The following is a 21,180-nucleotide window of genomic DNA, read 5'->3' as shown; positions in this document are numbered from 1 at the left end:
GAGATTAGTAAAAGACTGTTTTACGGAATAGACTGAGTCATCTTAATTGTTGCTTCAGAAAAGTAAACTGCCTTGGAAATTTTTTTTGTCATTGATGAAAAATTGGAGAACTGAGAAGGATATCAGCTGTAAGAGCGTGTAGAGACATGTCATGGAAATCTGACCCAAGTGGTTCTGTCTGTTCTGACAGAATTCATCCAGGTGTCTAGGGACTAGGAAAACAGCTTGATGTGTGTGTGCCTGTGCTCCTTGTGCTGGGGTCATGCTGAGACAATAAGGTCCAAGCCATTGCCATGGTAGTCCTGAATCTCCACACACATCTATAGCCCTAGCTTTAGTTTCCTCTGAGTAGTGTTACTTTGAGTCTTCAGGAACAAGGCCAAGGAGTATGAATATAATGAAGAATTTGTTTTTATGTGGATTGATGTTAGAGAGGCTCAGTTTTTAGGTCAGCAGAGTTCACAGAATTCATGTCCACATTTCCTTGGTATGCTGAGTTTGGAATAGCCAGTGCTCCTCTTGATGCAGTATAAACAAATGTATGGCTGTCTAGGCAGTAGTGTTCTGCTCATTTTGCAATAGCCTCTTTTTACTTAAAACAAGATTCTGTCTTCCAGTATTTTTTTGCTAGCTCCAGCCCTGAACTACTGAACTACAGAATCATTGAACCATAGTGAACTACGAAGTAAAGCTATCAGTTACAGCTTGGTGTTTCCAAAAAGACATTTTTCTGTGTCATAAAGTCATTCGGGTTTGATAGCCACTTTTGAAAACATTATACGTGGCTGTTAACAGTGGTCTTTTTATATTCTATTAGAGCTTTGGCAACTTCTCTTTCTAGAGGGTGGATTCTAACAGTCTTGCTCCTCAACTCACAGTACACTGCAGCTGCTTGAAATTTTGAGTGTTTGTTTTTCCTAAAGCTGTTTATATATAGAAATGATTATATATAACAGAGATGCAACAAGGTCAAGGATGAGCTGACTTCTGATTTTTGCTTCCTTATCATATGTTGGCTCACTTTATGGAGAAAAGCTCTGTTTATAGCAATCTTGAGTTGAATTCTTTCACAGTAGATCTATATTTGGGCATCTTTGCACATATCGTTATGTCTAAAATAAGCACCATAATTCTTACCTTGTAGAGGAGTTAGAAGATTAGTTACTATCTGTAGAGGGCTCTAAAATTGACAGACCTTGTGTTTGTGGATATTCAGAAAGTAACTGCCAATTAATCTTCTTATTAGAAATTCATACTTCAAAATATCTCACTGTGTAAAAATTGCTTAAGTGCATGACCTTGTATATGTACATTTTTATGTGTGTGTTTTTTTTGTTTTGTTAAGTGTAAATTTGCCGAGAACCCCAGGTTTCACTCTTGCCAATACACTTTCTTTGGGCACAATATTTAAAACCGAGGCTTATTAGTAGTTTTGTTATTTAGCTGTTCATTTGTCGTTTAAAGTAAGAGGCATGTATTGTAGTAAGTGTAATTTGACATCTAGAACACTTAAACAAGAACTTAGGTGGATTTTCCATTGCTTGTTATGCTAGCATTGATTGAAGAGGTTCTGTGGCTCACTGTGAGCCTCTCTGATGCAAGAACAGTCTAGTGAGATTTTTCTGGCCTGTATTACCCAAGAGTTCTCACTAGAAGATTATAAATGTCCCTTCTGGCCTTTAAAATTTTATCTGCTAATTAAAATACTGGGATTAATGTTGTGGAGCAAAACAAAAATGGAGGTAATTTAAAGTTGAATTTTCTGAAAGAGCTCTGTATCATTATCAGCTTTTAGAGAAGAAAGTTGGATGACAGGCACTGGAGATGTTTGTTGGACAAGTAGAGGATGGCTGTCAGTACATGGAGAAAGGTTAGGCTTGCTAGGAATGAGACAAAAAAAAAAAAAGTAACTCAAAAAGTCTTAATTCCTGAAATAGGTATAACTGTCACTGACTGTAGTGTTCTGTAATGTCTCCTTCTACCCCTTTCTCCTGTCTGTCCTTTCCCATCAATCTGAACAGTGCTGTTTTTTTCTTATGCAGCTGTTCCGTGCTAGACTACATGGTAGGGCTTTGCTCCTTTTCTGTTCCTTGCATTAGTAGTGGGGGTGATTATGGTTTTAACATAGGCTTCTGCTCAGATACATATTGGTTGAATGTACATGTACTGAACATGTCTTAAACTATAAGTGAAAGGAAGTCCATCAAAGCAAGTGATGTTTTCCTTTTACAAGGAAATATAAGGAATACATTACAAATAAACTGAAGATGAAAAGCAATGTATGTTAACATGATAGCTAAAATTTAGAGATTTAATTGTTGAGTGAGAGATTGGCAGACCTGAGTAATGTTTCCTTTTTGCAGTGCTTGGAAGGGTGAGAATCCTAGGGGAAGCAGTTCATGACATGCAGTGGGAAGCAGAAGAAACTAAAAACAAGAGATAAGAAAACAAATTCTGCCCATCTCTTGGCTTTAGGCAGATTTTATTTGTTTGCTATGTACAGAATACAGTTTTCACCATATAGATATTTGTTTTTATAGAGATATTGTCAGGGTACAGCAACCCCCAGACATTAGATGTAGAGGCATATCAGTGTCAGTCCCATGAGGCCCTGCATGTGGGAGGAGAAGCTAAGGATAAGCAGGAAGGCAGCTGTTCCAGGAATGCTGTGAATTTTTACTAGTGAATATGGTAGCATCATGTTGCAGCCTTTCAGCTCCCTAAAAACTGAGGTGAGATGCTTTGTAGATTGCTTTGCCAGAAACAAGCACATTGATATTGATTTCAAGTCCCATGATGGTTGCCAAAAGGCCTGAAGGAGACCTATGTTATACACAGATTTCCCAACAAAATGAGATGTTTAACCTGACTGTTTAACCTGAATTCCAATCCTTCATTATAGACCTTCTCTCTGTTCTATGCCAGGCCCTGGGGACGGCAGCAGCAGAGAAATGACTGTTGCATGGGGAGGAAAGATGTCCTGCTGCTAGGTAATGCATAGCCTTACCAGGTAACCAGCCTGTGCTTTCTGACAGGAAATTCCCACTGGACAGCATCAAATAAAGTATGAGAAGATGGTACCCATATTCTGTTTATCATTAGTGAATAATTTAGCTGTGCTTTATGTGTTCTATCAGTAACTGTAATCTTTACATGCTGAAGTCTCCTTTTGTGTGGCAGAATTTTTCCCTATTGATGATGTGTTGCTGAAGTACAAATGGTCTGCACTGAAAATTTAGCAGATGGGGCCATATTAGCCTGATTCTCTCATCCATGAAAACAAATGCCATAACCATTATCATTTGGCATCGTTTTAATTCAAGTTAATGTGTTTGCAAGACTACGGTCTTCAGTGACCATTGTGTATTCCCTTTTTTTGTTTTGTTTTGTTTGTTTTACATGCAAGTTGGGTATGGTATTTTATTTTTTTTTTCAATATAGAAAGTGTGAATAAAAGAGAGTGGACTTATGTATATGCTCTCTACATCCAAAATTGTTGATTGCTTGTTTAAATACATTGCTGTTGCTTTTGGCCTAGATGCTATTTGCAGAATAGCTCAGAAATGTGATTAAGTGACCAGGATAGATTTTATGCCGCAGTTTATAACTTGATTAATCCAATATTAGTTAAAGAGAGAAGGTACCATAAAATAACTTGTCTTTTGTAGGGTCGCTGTTTATATTTGGCTGGGATTTAACCAAAAAATTGGATAGATACTACAGCCTATCTCTGAATCTCCTCAATGCAGAAGATAGTATTCAAAAAAAATAACCTTTTATCCTGTTCTTTACTAGCAGCTCACCATATTCTTATATTTGGCATATATTTGTTATGGGTAAGCAGTTTATTAGGCTTCTTTCTTATTTACTTTCAGAAGTTTTTTTTTCCCCCTCTTGTCTGGTTCTGTACCAGTTTTCTGGTACAGAAAACTAGGAGTGATGAAGCAACATTAAGATGATTTAAAAAAACCCTTAATCTCTAATCTTCTTCAGCAAAACTTTGGGATCACAAAGAAACATAGAAGTTAAAATGTTGCAGTGACTCCCCAACGGTTTTGCACATTTCCTCTTTGTTTCTTTAAAATACAGAACTCAATGTGTGCAACAGTAAAGACTAAAGACGTGTGTAACTACTTGCATTACTCAAGATGTTTTATAGCCTAATAGTCTTGTCTGCTCTGTTACCGTCCTTTCCTAATCATCCCTACCATTCTCATCTGCTTTTTTTTTGGCAGCTGCTGATACTGCGCTGGTGTTCTCATGGCAGTATTTGTCATTACCCCAGGTTCTTAACCCTGACAAGCACAGAGCCCACTTTTTTCACATGTGAAGTTTGGAATGTATTCCCTCATGTATGTCACTTTACATTCAAGAACAACAAACTTAACTTGCCATTTTATCGTCCAGTAACTCAGGCGTGTTGAGTCTGCAGTTCCTCACAATTTTTCTTGTCATTTACTATCTTGAGTAATTAACAAACTTTGTCATCCTTTGTAATCCGTTGTTCCAGTTCTCAGAGCCATTCTCTGAGGAAGTCCTTTGGTGACCTTGTTCCATTGTAAGAACTGACAGATGGCCCAATATTCAAATTCTTTCCTAGGTTTTGATTAGATTTCTTTTTTTTCATTTTATTTGTGGAAGGACATGCCTCTTGTTAGTCTCTTAAAATCTGTCAAAAGCATTCTGGTAATGTTGTCATCATAATCCAAATGCTACTTGACCCCAACAAAGAACTCTGATAGCATAGAGGTTATGACATCGTTTTATATCTCTGATACCAGATTTTCCCAAGTACATCATATTAATTAGATTATCCACTAACTCTCTTCTCATTATAGCTTTTAGTAGTTGATGTGGTACAAAAATGATGTGCGCTGTGGGGTTTGTAGATATCCCTGGAAGCTTCTAAAAAATGATAGTAAGTTTAATCCTTCTTACTCTTAGTTCATTTTCATGATAATTTAACAATGAGCTACTGATTTCTTGCCAGTGTTGGTGGCACAGCAAATTTTGATGGAGAAAAACCCAGCTCTGGCATTTGCTTTCTTCTGACTTAAAGGAAAAGAGCTTCCTTCCCACTTCTGATCCAACCCACTGTCTTCCTCACCTCCATACCCTCATCCTTCTGTACTCATTCCTTTTTAGGCATACTGCGTTGTTCCAAAAAGACTTCTTTCCCTTCCCCTGCTTACCACAGGATTTAAGAAAAAGAAAATGCATGTGCTGTTTTTTTATTTGAGAGTCCGGGCATAACACTGACAGTAGAAGATATCAGTAACTTTATGAGTTAGTTTCCCCTTAAATAGTACTTGCTGCTTTGATTTAGAGTGCAGCTTTCCGCTTTTCTTTCAATGATTGTTAAAGAATCTTAGATCACTGCAGCGATTGTCCTCCTCTGCCCAGTAATTTCCTACTGCTTCAGATGGCATACAGATTTCCAGATCCTGAAATGAAAACACCCTTGGTAGTCAGGAATGAGAAATATTTCTGATCTGTCTCATTCAGTCTCAATTAGTTGCCTCTTCTACCTTTTTTACAGTCAAATGATTTTTAACATGCCAGTATAAACTGGGTATTAAATGTAATCCAGAAGGATACAGCAAATGATTAAGCTTCCTCATGTCTCACACTGGAGACAGGCTTTTGTTAAGGCTCCTAATTTTTGATGGTAATCTTCACTCACAGAATAACGTTTCCCAGCTGTTTTGCATTTATTATTACCATTCTCTTCAAAATGTTGGCTGGAATTTTCTTTTTAGATTCTTATCAAGGTTCTGGCTTGAATGATGTGAACAGAACTGCACAGTAATTCATTTGCCAGTCAGGAAATAGCATTAGGTCACTCCACACTCAAGTTCTAAAAATAGTATATTATGGAGAGAACAATTTTGTTTATTAAGGAAAGTTTAGGGAGAAGCAGTGCATAGGCAAGTATTGTCATACTGTAATCATTTACAAGCCCACAATATTAAAAAATTTGGTAGTCACCTTGGTGTCCTTAAAACATAATTCAGATGTTTTTTATACCATGCTGATGAAAGGATAAGGTACCAAAAGCTCATATATCCTTTATCCTGTATGAATTTTTCTATCCAGGCACTGAAAGCTGACCACAGTCTTCAAGGAGCTGGTCACAGGAGCTTGTAGTGGGAGATGTCAAGCAGCATTATTATCTATGGAAGCAGCTTTTCAGTCTGAGACGTGTAGTGGCACATCAATGGGAAGATAAGAGCTTGTTCTTCTCTCATCCTTCAGTAACTTGGAATTGTTGCTTCCTTTGTGAGCATCAGCAGTAATTTACTAACAGAAAAGACTTTTCAGATTGTTACAATAGTAGGGGATGGAAAGGAATAAATGAGGTGATGAGCTACCAGGTGACAAAGCAGAGATGTCCTTTGCAAGATTCCATGTGATCTGGAGAGAAGAGTGAGCTGTGGGACCATCCCTGTTTATTGGGAGTGCTGTGTCTTTGTGTGACTCTCACTTCATAAACAGAAAATGCTTGTGTCAGTCAGAATAGAAAACAGCATATTGTTGCTGAGAAATTTAGTCTTAAGGATGTTTGCATTGATGGAGAATTGACCCTAGTACGCCGCAAAAGTGGTGTTTATACAGGGCATATTTTTTGTTTTTCTTTGATTTCCCCTCCCCAGAATAAAGCTCGTTATTCCCTTTAGGAAGGGGAACATTAAATCTTTTGCTGTCTTATTTTGAATACAACTATTATCTGGGATTTTATAAAGTTATATATGGGTATTACACTGTCAGTGGAGACTTCAGCATAATAATGAGTGGCAATAAATGTGCTGGGGAAGTACTTTCCATCTTGTTCTTGTCCTGGTCACTTCTCTAAGCAGAAGTACTGATCATCTCACTGCGTAATCTTCCATTCTCACCACAGAAAGGAAGTTTGATTAGTGGTAGGTACAAGCCAGAGCAGTGATGCACAGTAATGTTCTTGATGCATCTTGCTCCCGTTTTTCTTTCCTTCATGATCAGGCAAGACAGTGCCTTCAAATTTATGCAGCTAGTAATAACTTAACCTCATTTACTCAGGCTGTGTTTTTGAGAACTTCCTTGTCCAAATATAACTGTATTAAGATGAAGGATTATATTTCACTAGTGCATATGTGAATACTGAAAAGACACCTTAAAATGATATTGATATGTATGCTTTTTATGAAAATGCACAATATTTGTTTTATCTTTTACAAAGCTGAGGACTTCTAGAATAAACATTAAAAAAAAGGCCAACCAAACCACGGGTTTATTTTGAAACATAAATGCCTACTTGTTGGTCCAACAGACATAATAAATGATGATACTGGTAGTTGGTGTTAATCTGTCCTGTAGTGTGTGTTTACTGTCATCAGGAAACTGCTGGATATATACAGAAAAGCACTGAAAATATGGTAAAGCATCAGTGATACCATCATTTTCTTGCAGGAAGTAATTTGCTGCTTGAGAAATGTTAAGAGAGGAGTTAGAATTCGAGGATGATGTAGAGATTCTCTTTGGAGTTATGTTATGATACTTTAAACTCTACTCACTGTAGAGCTGACTTCAGGCTAAGTCAAGTGATAATTGACACTCATGCTGGAGTGCAGTACTACACACATGTGTGTGATGGAGCAGGTAGGTGACTTTTTAAAAGCAGCTTATGGAAACAAATGCCTTTTATAATTTTGTTTTTGTTTTCATCAACTCCAGTCCTTTGGCAGTAGTCCTTTTAAACTTTGAATTTGTGCACTTTCCTGGTATAATGAAAAGTATTTAGATCGTGCCTGTCACCATAATAACTGCACACCTCTAATCCATGACATGAGATAACTGCAGATCTTGCTAAAATGAGGTCTGAATAGATGACTTCTAAAGAAGGGGTAGGGAGAACTGCTGTGCTGTATTTTCCTTTAACTTGAACACAGTGGGATTAAATCCCGTGCTTGTCTATACTTGTATCTGTTCTTATTTCATATGTCAGTTAGCAGCCTTGTGAATCACAAATAACTTGTTACATAAAATGCAGCACTGATTGGTGTGATTTGTCTTTAAATATACTTTAAAAGAAAGACTGTTCCAGTCTATAAACAAAGAACATTTGTATGTAATCGTGCTGCACTTTTTTTCCATCTTGTAGGTTGTATTCAACTGCACTACATTAGCATGAAAGTTACTCTTATTGAAAACCTTATGGATGTAATCATTTTATTTAGTTTCAAAGTGTTCAGATTTAAATGATACACATCACTGGGAAACTCACAGTTTAGCAGAGTTGTCCTTTGAACAACTTATTGATTCTTGACTGTGAATGAGAGTAGTTTTCTTTCAGAAACCTATCTGATCTGGGCCCAAACTTTATTTATGTAGCCTGTTAAATGTGAGTGTTTCTGCTTATTTTGCCTTGCCTTGCTTGTTTTGGATGCCTGTTGCTAATCCTGCAGTGCTTGTGATCTTCTGTATGAAAAGCGTTTTGTATGCATTTAACAATTTTTAGTAAATAATGCAATGCACAGGGAAATAGATTTCTCTTTGTGGAATGCCATTTTATGTGCTCACATTACCTAAAATGAAGTTAAACGTGGAATTGTACTCAGAAGTACAGAAACAGCTGGGTTTTGTAAATGTGAGGCCCCTAGGCACAAACCTAGATACAAGCACAGGTGTGCACTGAGCCATTGTGCCAGTAGTCAATACAATTCATTCTGCGCTCTGTACATGCCATGCATGCACTGTGCTTGCACAGCAGGCTGCCAGATGTTTCAGAAGGGCTCAATGAATGGATGAAACCCTCTCTCTTTTTATATGGACAAAACTCATTATAAATGTTGATTATAAATATCTGCAGCCACTTCTCTGTAGGTAAAATTTCATCCCTCTGTTTCTTTTTTTGCCTGTGTTCCTCCTGCCCTGGAAATGGCTGCTAATTCTGAAGTGGTTTACATTTGCTGGATCTCCAGCATTGTGCTTGGCTCAGAGAGGTATTTTCAGCTGAACTGTGGGTTTGACAAGGAAAGCAGAATGTTTGTTGACATCACTTCAGGTTACTTACTGCTGTAAGCCACGGCTAATGGAGTGCTGAAATAAAGTAAATTGCATACCTCAATTGCTAACTGGTGTGAGCTTGGAATTTGCTGTTAGAAGTCAGAAAATAATTGCTACCATGTGGTTACAGTCAGTTTTCTATTAATGGGGATGATGGTGGAAGAAGAACTGAAAAATTTTAGATAATAAAGACAGTTGAATGATGTGAGATCTCCACAGTCACACACCCTAACAGCTGGATGGCTCTGTGTGGGGTCAGATCCAACACAGTTAAATCTGCCTGTGAAACATCTGACTACCTAATGGCTGCAGTCAGGGCACCTATGGAAGTTAAAGGTGTGTGTTTAGTTAGAATATTTTCTCACTTATCTTCATCTATATTGCAGGAATACTTTTTGATACCAGACTGCAAGTAACCTTGTGAAATGAGTTTTGAAATTGGTGATGATATTCTCAGGTTCTGCTAGCTATTGATTTTATTCATATTACTACATTTTGAAAGGAGGAAAAATTTTCCTGAGATTGTGCATTCCACAGAACATACGGTGGGCAAAATCCTCCATGTGCAAAGCCATCAAAAAATATGACACTTCTTCTGTGAGGAGAATCTTCCTCTGAGCACAAAATATGCAGTAAATGTGTAATTATGGCTGAGGCTTCTTGAAAAAAAGGGAAAAAAAACGGTTTTGGGGTGTGAAAAATATAAAGGGACACTTTTCTTGTTCTTCTGGAGTCATGATGGAGTTTTGTACACCACGTGCACATTCTTGTGATGAAGTGGCATCACCAAACTTGGTATCCTATGATGGCATATAAGAAAAACGTTCGCTGAAAAAAATGCCAGGAAAAAAGAACTACAGGTACTCTACTACAGTTACAGCATTGTATTCGACTGTAGGAGCTTCTAAAGGAGTTAAATTCTTTTGCCTTGTATGTGAGATCTTAAGAATGATATCTTACTGTAAGTAATCATGAAAGCTATTACCTTGATCCACAGGGGAATATGTTACAGCTTCAACTTCAAACCATGTTTCATGACTAATAGCATAAAACATATAATCACGGGTTGGTAGCGGTTTGGGCTGAGTTTAAAATGTATTTTATGTACCTTTTATACTTAAGAGTTTCTAAATATATATATTTTTTTCCTCATTCTAATTTGCAGTATTACTTCACCGTTCTATTTGGCCATGAAGGGCAGAAGCCACTGGAGCTCCGTTGTGAGGATGAAGGTGATGGAGATGAATGGGTGGAAGCTATTCATCAGGCTAGGTATGAAACTTGGTCATTAATCCTCACCTCTGTTTTACTGATAATAATTTGAAAGTCTAAATTCACCTTCTAAAATAGAAATGCATTTTACAATGTGTTAGATGCGTATTACTTGCAATTTAGAGATATGTTTTAAAAATAAATGCTTTCTTCAGTTCATGCTTACAAAGCTGTATTTTATCATTTGAAAGTGATTGTATTCCAGATGAAATTTTATGCTATAATTGAAAATCAGTCAACGGAAGGTTTGAGAAACGGGTTGCAGAGGCAAACGTCTGCTGAAATACACTTTCTCCAGCCTCTTCTCTTATGAACTAACCTCAGCTAATCTACTGTACCATGGTAACACTTTGAGGAAGGAGACAGTTTCTGAGTTGCTTACAACCTAAGCCATGTAAACAAGTGACTGTGCTTTATATGTAAAAATTAACAACACCAGGTAGCAGTGTTTAATTTAGACCTTCTGAAATTAGTCCCTGAATCTCTAGCCCTTATGTCCTCTAGACACCTACAGTCTTTGTTAATGTTTTTAACATTTTCTTAGCATTGCTGCCTAAATGAACAGGTTTCGCTCTTCCTTGGAGCACCGGCTGGGCTGTGGTACTAAATGAGCCAAATTTTGCACATTAGCCCTGTCACTGTACAACACATTTCAGGAACTGAGAAGCTATCAGGTTTCAAAGTTTCTTCCCATACCACCTGTGTTATTAAGGAGAACTGTTCAACTTGATATTGATTTTAGGTCAATTTCTGTTGTGATTTATGATAAAAAAAGAAATGAAGACAGGAAACTGAATTTTTTTTGCTTTCTGGTAAGGGCATTCAGGGTAAGCAGGATCCTACAGAGTGTTCCCTATTCTGAGAATTTTCTTCTAGCTTGTTGCCTGGTATAATAGGCACATATGCAAGAAGAGCTTCACAACACTGAGTTAAAATTTCTTATTGGAAGATTCAGTCCATAAACACATCCCACATGAATTTACAGGGCAGCAGTAAGCAAAATATTAAACCAACCTTAAATGACAAAAAAAGGAAACACAGACAAACTTTTTTATAAGAAGCTAGTCTTGAATTGTTACTTGCACCTATTGTCTGAAGTGACAGCTATTATAACTTGAAACTATGGACATGGACTATGAGGGATATTCTCAGGGTCCTGTATCACCTGAGGGATTTTCAAATGTGCTTTTCTGTATAGGTTCGATATTTCTTGGCAAGGCTTTCCAAGGACCTGAACATTGCTTTTCATGTTCTAGTATTCTTATTTTGACAGAATACCAATAACTGACAAAAATCATGTCAAAATTTAGCTGCTCAGCACACAGCTTAAGACAGTACTGTTGTTGCACTGTTATTCTAATGCTATCCTGCTTGAGTGCAAATTGCTTTTATTTGCTTTATGTTGTGCCTAGCAAAAAACACTTGTGGATTAACACCTACTTATCTAAGCACTGGTCTTTTACCAAAGATCGAGAAAAGTAAAAGGTAATAGTTTTAGGCTATTACCTAAGATGTTTCTTGCCATCTTAAATAAAACAATGTTGTCTCAGGGATTATTTTTTCCACGCGTCACCAGTGTAGACTTCTTTGTTTGAGTTTGTCTTATGTTTTTGACATATGGGGACAAACCGTAGCAACTGCTCAAGTGTTACTGCTTGTCTGAGACTAGCATAAGACATTTCTGACCCTTCTCTCACAGTTTTGTTTTGAATTGCTAAATGACAGTTTGTGAAGTCTTTTGAAGATACTTTTTTCAGTATCTTAGATATCTTAGGTAAAAAAAATTGAAGAGATGTTAAGAACATCTCCCCTTCCCTTAAGTTTAAGGCCTGGAATACCTTGTTTTGTGTGAATATATTAGAAATATTTATTTACTTTCTGGAGGGTCCTTTTGTCATCAGTAAGTGATAATTCCTGTTTTTGGTGAGACAAAACAGGTTTGGAGTGAGTTGCTTTTCTTTTTCTGTTTCATTCTTGTTTTGTTTTTTTTTTTTTTAATTGATGCATACAAAATGTGATTTTTTTTGGACTGCTTTCCCTGACTTTTTGCAAAATGCATGTTGGCAGTCATCAGAGCCTGTTCCATGTTTTATCTAATTTACAAGTTACAAGCATGCAGTTGAAAAAATAAGCCTTTCCATCCCCATACACACTACAACCCTCTTTGAGAATTAGGTATTTTGTCTGGGTACAAATTATTAATTAAAACATTATTTGTTGTGGAGGGACAAACATGTTCCTTGTTTCTTGGAAGATTTTGCCATGGTGAATTGCTGCTGCTTATCATTTGGGGAGTACTATACAGTCTTTGAGAGCTGATGTGCTTTTCTGTGCTGCAGCGAGATGCTGCAGTGCTTATTCTCCCTTCCACAGTACCTCCTCCTCATCTGAGAATGGATGGTTTATGATGTTACAATGGCATATGCAATTCAGTATATTCTACTGGGACTCAGTTCACTGTGAGCTCTGTGTTCATACCTACTTTTCATCTCTTTTCATTTTGTTTCAATTCTCTGTGTTTTGACTCTTCAGTAATATTCAGAGTGGCAGAGAAAGCTTTACTTTTTTGAAGTTACATTTCTGGACTCTAGGATTTATTCTTGGCAAACACTGGCTCCTCTGTCCATGACTGCTTCTGTCTTGAGCTTTTGTTCCAGAACTTGTCCCCTTTTGAAAATGTATTTCTCCGTCAATGAACTCAGACTGATGGGTTCTTTTTGACCTTCTTTTCTCTTTCTTTGATTTTATTTTTTTTCACTTAGCTGAAATCCTATTATTTATTTATTTATTTATTTATGTCTGAAGTACTCATCAAATTTCTACTCTAGCTTATTTGAAAGTCTTAAATTAAGTACCCCAGGCTGCAGTTTCACATATGCTTTAGACCTGTACAAGCCTACACTGCTGCTGGAAGGAGCTGTCATTTTCATAAGTCAGCTGTTCTTTCCCACACCTTTACCAGTCCTTCCCTCATGCTGCCACAAGTGTGAACTTAATTGGGAAACTGATTTGCACTAGAAACAATCATGTTTTGCATATTTTTTGCCAGCATAGTTTTAATCTATCTCAGTTCTCTGAGCCTGTTTACTACACATCCACACAATACACCTGTGTTCACTACACAAAGGAATGGGAAGCACTTGGTTGGAAAAGATACGTGGGGGAGAAGAGTGGAATGTTTCTTCCAGCTTAGATGCTGTTGAGATCATATTATACGCCCTCCTATCCACAGTCCTCAAAGAAAAGGCTCACTTTTCAGTCTTGTTGGCACACTTTGCCTGCTAATGCAAGATGTATTTTACATAGGATTTTGCAGTCAGTTGTAAGCTCAGTGTGCTAGCTTGAAGCTGCCTGGAAGCTCAGAGCAAGTTCCTTTGCTGCTAATACCCTAATGCTGGAAAGGCAAAAACAACCATGATTTTGTACTTTCCATTTGGCTGGGAATGGGTCTGAAAGGATTTCAGTAATACTCAAAATGTAAGCAAAGCATCTCAAATCTGCCGCTCAAATAATGTCTGACTAAATCCACAGAACAAAAGGACAAGCAGTACCAGATCTGAGGTGAGGCTGCCTTTGTCCCTGTACCAAGAGTGAATCAGAAGTGAGCCTGAGCATGTGTCCTCAACACACATGAACACAGATGCAAACCTAGCTGGCCACACAGATCAGCACCGACAAACATTCAGCACTCATGCAGGCACAGACATTGCCTTATCCTCTTCCCCCTCCTGACTGATGAGGTTGAAAGCATACTTACAGAAGGACACATGTATATACAATATAGAACCCTTCAATAAATAGCCTAGGCATGCAGTCTGCCGAGGAACTGGCCCTGGATCCTTGGTCCTCCTTTTCTGGCAACTGGAAGCATGACTCAAAGCCCCTCAGTCCCTCTCCTGCTGACCTTTAGTCCCCCTTGCTCAGAGGTGAGGGTCTCTTGTATCTGGCCTTACACACAGAGCCTAGCTGATAACTAGCTTGTGAGTAAGCTCATTTCCAGAATTCATACATGCAGATACATTTATCAGTTAATCGCCCAACATTGCAGTCTTCCTAGTAACTGAAATGGGTTCTATTGCCTGTTGTGCCTGCTTCTGGTGCTTAAAGCTCCATGAACACATGCAGAATCCCCTCACTCAGGTAAAGGGTTAGAAACTGTTAACAGTGAAGACAGGGCATACTGTGCTGATCAGGGGTAGGGCAGAGCCAGAAATATTACTGATGAGGCTGGTGACTCCTGCTGGTGGCAGGAGCTGGCAGCTTTTTTCTCGACTGGGTCACTGGTGTTCCCTGCCTGTGCTTTTGGTCGTTCCTGTGGAGAATGACCTTTAATGGGCTGATTGGTCTGGTCTCCTGCAGCAGCTGTGGAAGTAGCCAGGCCAAGGGGCTCATTTATCTGCTTAGGTTATTTATGTTTGTTAAAATTAGTCTGTTATCATACACCCTAACATTCCTACTCCTAGTCATAGAACCAGAGAGGATGGCATCACCTATACTCCTTGCACAGTCTGTGCAAGAAGTCTGTCTTCTCCCCCAGGAGGGCTGTGTTCCTGGAGCAGACATCTTAGTTCTGCTGCAAGCTGCTTCTTTAGCCCATTACAGGAACTTCTCCATCTTTGCAGATAGGTTCCTGTTGTGTTTCCCTTTTCTGACATTTCCACATCAGCACACAGCACATAAGATAGATACAAAACTCCAGAGGCAGTCCTTATTTATTGTTATCACAGCTGTCCAGGTGATTGGTGTGGTAGTTGTTTTCCAAGTGAATATTTGCATTTCCACCAGTCCCCACTCTCCAAGAGTGCAAGTTTCCAGGAGCTCATTGAGTCCTTAGCTCACACAATGAGGAGTGTCTGTTCCCCTTGTATTTGGTCTGTTCTTCATAGCTGTTGTTGAATTTGGACCTTTTTTTGCCTAATGGGGTAACGTACCTCTCCATTTGATTTTGTTACAGATTAATTCAGTCAGATTTTCCTGGATAAAGGAGAGCTAGGATAACTGAAGCAGCTTCCTTTTTAGTATGAGTTGTAGTGGGCCCTGTGTTTTGGAATTTGATGGATAATGCATTGATTAATGAAATGTGTTTTCAGGATTGTCTCACTGTCCCATGAGAGGGTAGCACTGCCCTCCAGCATACCCATTGTCCGAAAGAAAGCCATTCTCTTCTATGCCACCCTCTCCATCCTGAGTACTGTAGTCATTAATAGTCCAAATGCCATTTCCCACCTGCATGACTAGAAATTAACAGATGCTACTTTTACAGTCTTTCTTAACAATTGTCCATGTGTAGCTGAAAGCTCATTTTGTATCTTCCAGTAAGCCACAGCCCTATAAATTCTCAAAGCCATTGGTTGTCTTTGAAATCTTATATCATCAGAAGGTCATCAAAAGTAAGCAGTACTCATGTACAAGTGGTCTCGCAAGCCACGCTGATTGCAGTCATAGGGATTACATAGGTGCTTTTGTAACATTTACCATCCATAATGTGTCTGCTAATATGACAGTAAATTTCAGAGCCTGTCTGGAAGCTGTTTATCCTTCGATGAGGAGCCCAGGACTGCTTGAAGGTAGTTCATAGGGGCAGATGTACATGCAATTTCTTTTGCATGCCACACCTCCAAAGCCATCTTGCCTGCTTTTCAGAAAGAACTGATGAAGTTACATTTTGCATTTCAGGTTTTTAGGGTGATTTGATGGGGCCATAAGTATTTCTGTCAGGGTTCACTGCATAGTGCTTTTGGCTGCTTATGTAGTTTTTGTACTGTTAGCATAACTGAAGCCTTTATCTGCTACCAGGAAAGGGAGTTCCTAATAAGGAGACACCTCTCAAGTAGCTCTGTTGTCCAAGTCTTGCTGCTTACTGTTAAAAGAGAGAATTACTTCTCTCAATAAATACTACGCTAAAGAAAACTGTGATCCCACAACAGTTTTTTGTTTTTGTTCTTTTTTTCTTTCAAGCAGTACCTAAATAAGAGAACTGGATCCAGACTGTTTATGTGTTGTTTTATGAATTTTTCTTCTTCTTTTGACAATTGAAGACTTTGGTATCATTTTCTTTATTTATGGACATATGTGTACATATGTAATTAATTAAAAGCCTGCTGATTCATTATTGAAACCATGCTGTTTTTGAAGGCTCCAGAGATTATACTTGATGAGTATTATATCTAACTCTGAAATGTAGAGATGGATGAGAAATGCAGAGAAAAGTGTTGTTGCATATAAGTGAAGTTTATTCCAAAATTCTGTAATTTTCACTTCCCAGAGCAAATGCAGATTTGAGAAGGAGAACAGCTACCCCATTTGAAATTACTGTAGTTGCATAGGCTGTTCTAAGTAACTCAAGTTTACAGTAGGCCTCTCGGTTTTGGGACTCATTTCTCTCTCCTATTTGGCTTGATTCGTTAGATCAATTTTCTATTATATTGTATTATATTGCGCTATTCTGTATTTCAATATAGTATTTAGTGAATAAGTGTGCCTCCTTAGATCATTGCCTCTGTTCTATTATATTGTATTATATTGCGCTATTCTGTATTTCAATATAGTATTTAGTGAATAAGTGTGCCTCCTTAGATCATTGCCTCTGTTTTCTTTTCCTAATTAACTTTTCCTTTCGGCCTAGGGCCCCTGCAGGGCCCACAGCCCCTTGTCACGGACGCAGGTAGATTTTGTTTAAACCCTGACACTAACTTCTCTTTGCACTACCAGTTATGGGAGCAAAGGAAGTGTTTGCTTTCTATCCCGAGACTGGCATTTTATGCAGTCAGAACTACTAGCTAGTCAAAATAGCCTGTATGCATCTCAAAATAATAATAATAAAAAAATTAAAAAATCCAGTCTTTTGTTGTGAACTTTTCATGGCCTTCTAAAGCAAGACTGCAGAAGTACAGCTTAATGCATTTTAAGAATTTGAAAAATTTAAATGAAATTTCTTCACCTAAAGGAAGAAAAGAAGAAAAAAAAAAGCTTAATTCTTGTAAACCAAGAAGATAATTAACAAACATCTGTAAAGCACTGAATCTCATACTTCATTATTGTTTATTCCACAAAAGACATATGTACTCTTCTGTTATACATTTTTTCAGGGATTATATTTTATTCTTTAGAAGAGGTGTTCTGTGCCCTTCTCTGGCCATTTATTCCTTACTACTGTAGCAGTTCAAATAAAAAAATAAATGCAGTAGTTTTGAATTCACTTTTTATCCTTCTCATAATCCATTCAAGGAAGAAAAGCTTTTGCTTTGTGATAGCTAACTATTTTAAATCTAAGTTTCCTTTCCAGGTTAAGCAATTAATTTAATAGCTGTACTAAATAGTTTACCCCTCCAGTATGTAACTGCAGCTACACTGATTGAATTAGCCTTAAATATATAGGGGGGAAAAAAAAGATTAACTGGAGAGGATGCACATTATTACGTTTTTAAAGCAGCATTTAATAGTAGATGTTCTATAGCAAGTAGAAAGAATTTTAAAAGAAAACCACATGCAATTCAAAAATTCCTTCCATCAAATCCTGTACTAAAAAGACCATAGGGAAGATGTGATAGTCAGCATTTTCAGTGATTGATTACTGATCATAAAATAATAACATAATCTTTGAAAAAGGTTTGGACCTTAGTTCCACCATGTTTTTGCAATTTGGTCTTTGTCTTACAAATTATAGATCTGTGGAAGGTGCTGAGTAGGAAAGGACCTGACAGTTCCACCCCCCTGCCACAGACAAAGACAGCTCACATTGCACTCATTCAGCCCAGCCTTGAATACCTCCAGAGTCCCGCCTCAGCTTTCCTGTAGGCCCCTTTAGGTACTGGTGAGCTACAATGAGATCTCTTTTCCAGGCTGAGCAACCCCAACCTCTGTAAACCTTTCTTTGTAAGCGAGGTCCTCCAGCCCTCTGGTCACACTTCTGGTGTTCCTCTGAACCTGCTTCAGCAGGTTCCAATCCTTCTTCTTTTGAGGGGCCCAAAGCTGAATGCTAGATTGTCTTGTGGAAATTAGGAGAAGAATCACCTCTTTTTTTCTTCTTTGATGCAGGCCAGGATACACTTTACTGAGTTTTCTGGGCTGCAAGCACACACAGCCAGCTCCTGCGCAGTTTTGCATCCACTGGTACTAAGTCCTTCTCCTCAGTGCTGCTCCCAGTCTGCTCATTGCCCAGCTGGAACTTGTGATTGAGGTTGCTTTGACCTATGTGCAGAACCCTGCACTTGGCTTGTTGAATTTCATGACTTTCACACAGAGCCCATCTCTTGAATCTGTCGGGATTGCTCTGGATGGCATCCGCTCCCTCCAGTGTATCAACCACACTAGTCAGTTAGGATGAGTGGTTAATTACTTGACTCTCAGGGGAACAGTCTCTTTGAGACCTAGGCAAATAGGCTGTATGTGTCTGTGGGTTTGGCAGCTAAGAGTTGTAAGAAAGGACTGATACCACAGTTCCTGTTACTAAGTAGATTAAATAAACTTATTTGAATAAAACAGTGAAGTAGGTATTAGCAAAGCAAAATAATGGTGTTGAAGATTATGATGGAAGCTCTTCTGTAAAGACAGACAGAGTTAGAATCATTTCAGCTGAGGAGCTAAATGCTGTACGCATATGTTCCCAGGTAACAGAAGGAAAAGGCAGTCCTTAAAATAATTAAAGAATTTGGATGAAGAGAATTCTTGAGCTAAACCTGAGGATTAGAAGCTATAAAAAAGATGAGTACAGTTGTCTTTCTCAGGGGAGATTTGGTACATTTGTATATCTGAAAAGTTTATTGAACGTTTTGTAGCTCTGGATGATTTGCAGTCAAGCTTTTCATTATATATTAGGCCAAACAAGGATTTTTTTTTGCTGCCTTGTCATTTTTATAAGTTTTGTCAATATCACAAAAAGAGATATAAAAGACAACATTTTTGCTATTTTTACTGAGCTAACTGTTTTCCTTTCTAGTTATTCAGATATATTGATTGAAAGGGAAGTACTGATGCAGAAGTACATTCATCTCGTCCAAATTGTAGAGACTGAAAAGATTGCAGCCAATCAGCTTCGACACCAGCTTGAAGATCAAGACACGGAAATTGAAAGACTGAAATCTGAAGTATGTGACAAAGTCATCAAGTAATCAATAAATTGAAATATTTTCCTGTGTGCATTATAATAATTTTCAATATTTCTGTAATTGTTATGAATCAATATATAATATTCCTCCTATGAATACCACTGATGACATTATTTTCTGTCTGTCTGGACAATGAATTTGGTCCAAACTACTCTTTTTCACTGAGTATTAGAAGTTTTGTTGCAGTTTTGATCTTAGGAGGTGTTAAATGTGCACTTCATTCTGAGAGGAGAACCAGTTCTCTTCTGGTTCTTTTTCCATCTGGATCAAGTTCTCAAGTTTAATGAGAACCGTGTTTATGTCTTTGTGACCAAATATATGCTTGTTATTCTGTGCAGCTTAAACAAACTTTGGGAAGAGCTTTAGAAGATAAGGAAATTATTTTTCTGTTAGTTCCATAACAGTTTCATTACACTGAAAAATCATTTAATGAATGGTTGTTTTTGTCAGATTATAGCTCTAAATAAAACAAAAGAAAGAATGCGACCTTATCAAGGCAACCAGGAAGATGAGGATCCAGATATTAAAAAAATTAAAAAGGTAAGTATTCAGTGTTCTCTGTTTGAGAAGATGTTCTTTTTTGGTCTGTCCTGTTTTATTTTCCACTAATTTTGTCTTCAGTTGCTGTTTAATTAAGCATACTCAACTAACAAGAAATATTTTGCCATGATCCTTACTCAAACTAAATAAATTATATTGTTTTCTGTTTTTCAAAGGTGTATTTACCGCATAGTGTATTTCTTACTTATTTAGGTGTTTGTTTTTACTTGGTATATATTCAGCTTATTAGAGAAGGTTGCACATTTCGTTCAACTGCATGTGAAGATTGAAATTTGGTCACAGGCCACTTCCTGTAAGAATCAAGCATGTAGTGAGTTTATATTCCTTGCCTGTAAAAATGTTTGTAAAGTAACAAGAGAATAATTTTCATTCTGCCACTGAATATGGAATACAAACACAGAACATTTGAAGAGCTATATTATTTCAGTTTTTCTTCTGGTCTATTTGATGTTGGTCATTCTAGGAAAATATGGGCAGTGATTTCAACGCAAGGGAAGAACTGTCCCAGTTTGTATGGTATTTACATGCGAAGCTTTTGGTAATACTACTTAAGGCTGTATATAACTGCCTCCAGAACAATGCCCATAGCTGACTCCCACAAAACCCAATACATGAGTATAAATGGAAATCATGCTTGAAAGTGTGGTCTTGTATCTGTCACCCAGATTTTCACAGTGCTCAGTCTCAGATTACGTAATTTTTCTGCTGCACAGATTTAGTTTCACTAACCATTTCAGATAGTCTGAGTCAAGGTCAACACTGAGCTGGTACCCTTATGTGAATATTCTATTTCATTGTAATAAAGCCAGAACTGTCTCTTTTTGTACAAGGAGAGTTCTGATTCTGATTCACTGCTTTCTGCATCTTGATTGTTTTGACAGTCAGGTCTCTTTTTTCTTTCTTTCTTTCTTTTTTCTTTTTTTTTTCCACTTCTTTTTTCTTTTTACTTTTTCTTTTTTAAATCTGTTTATTCACTGTAAACTGTTACCAGTGAAATTTTCCATTTCTCTTTAAGACAAATGATTGTCACATCAAAGTCAGGGCAACTGAAGTTTTCTGTGACTAGAAGTAGATGTTTTATCCACTTGTAACTTCAGTGGATATTGTGCTTAAGTAGGTTTTTCTGTAGCACAGAGAATCACTGTAACAATGCCCCAAACCTACCTTTTCTGGGTAATAGTATTTCTGGTTTAGGTGT

At 37.7% G+C, this 21,180-nt stretch overlaps 1 protein-coding gene across 6 annotated transcripts in view; it reads left to right on the top strand.

The window, feature by feature from the left end:
• Nucleotides 1-21,180, top strand: part of RASGRF2 (Ras protein specific guanine nucleotide releasing factor 2) — a 112,622-nt gene that overhangs the window by 23,322 nt on the left and 68,120 nt on the right. For all 6 annotated transcript variants that reach the window (XM_015849798.3, XM_015849797.3, XM_085529669.1 and 3 more), the window contains exons 2-4: nucleotides 10,208-10,314; nucleotides 19,253-19,400; nucleotides 19,872-19,961. In XM_015849798.3, coding sequence (XP_015705284.1) covers nucleotides 10,208-10,314; nucleotides 19,253-19,400; nucleotides 19,872-19,961 — 345 coding nt within the window. The remainder of the gene's footprint in view (nucleotides 1-10,207; nucleotides 10,315-19,252; nucleotides 19,401-19,871; nucleotides 19,962-21,180) is intronic.

Source organism: Coturnix japonica, chromosome Z, assembly GCF_054131305.1.
Source record: "Coturnix japonica strain WE chromosome Z, WE-NBRP24, whole genome shotgun sequence".
NCBI lineage: Eukaryota > Metazoa > Chordata > Aves > Galliformes > Phasianidae > Coturnix > Coturnix japonica.
This window is presented reverse-complemented; position numbering and strand designations above follow the sequence as displayed.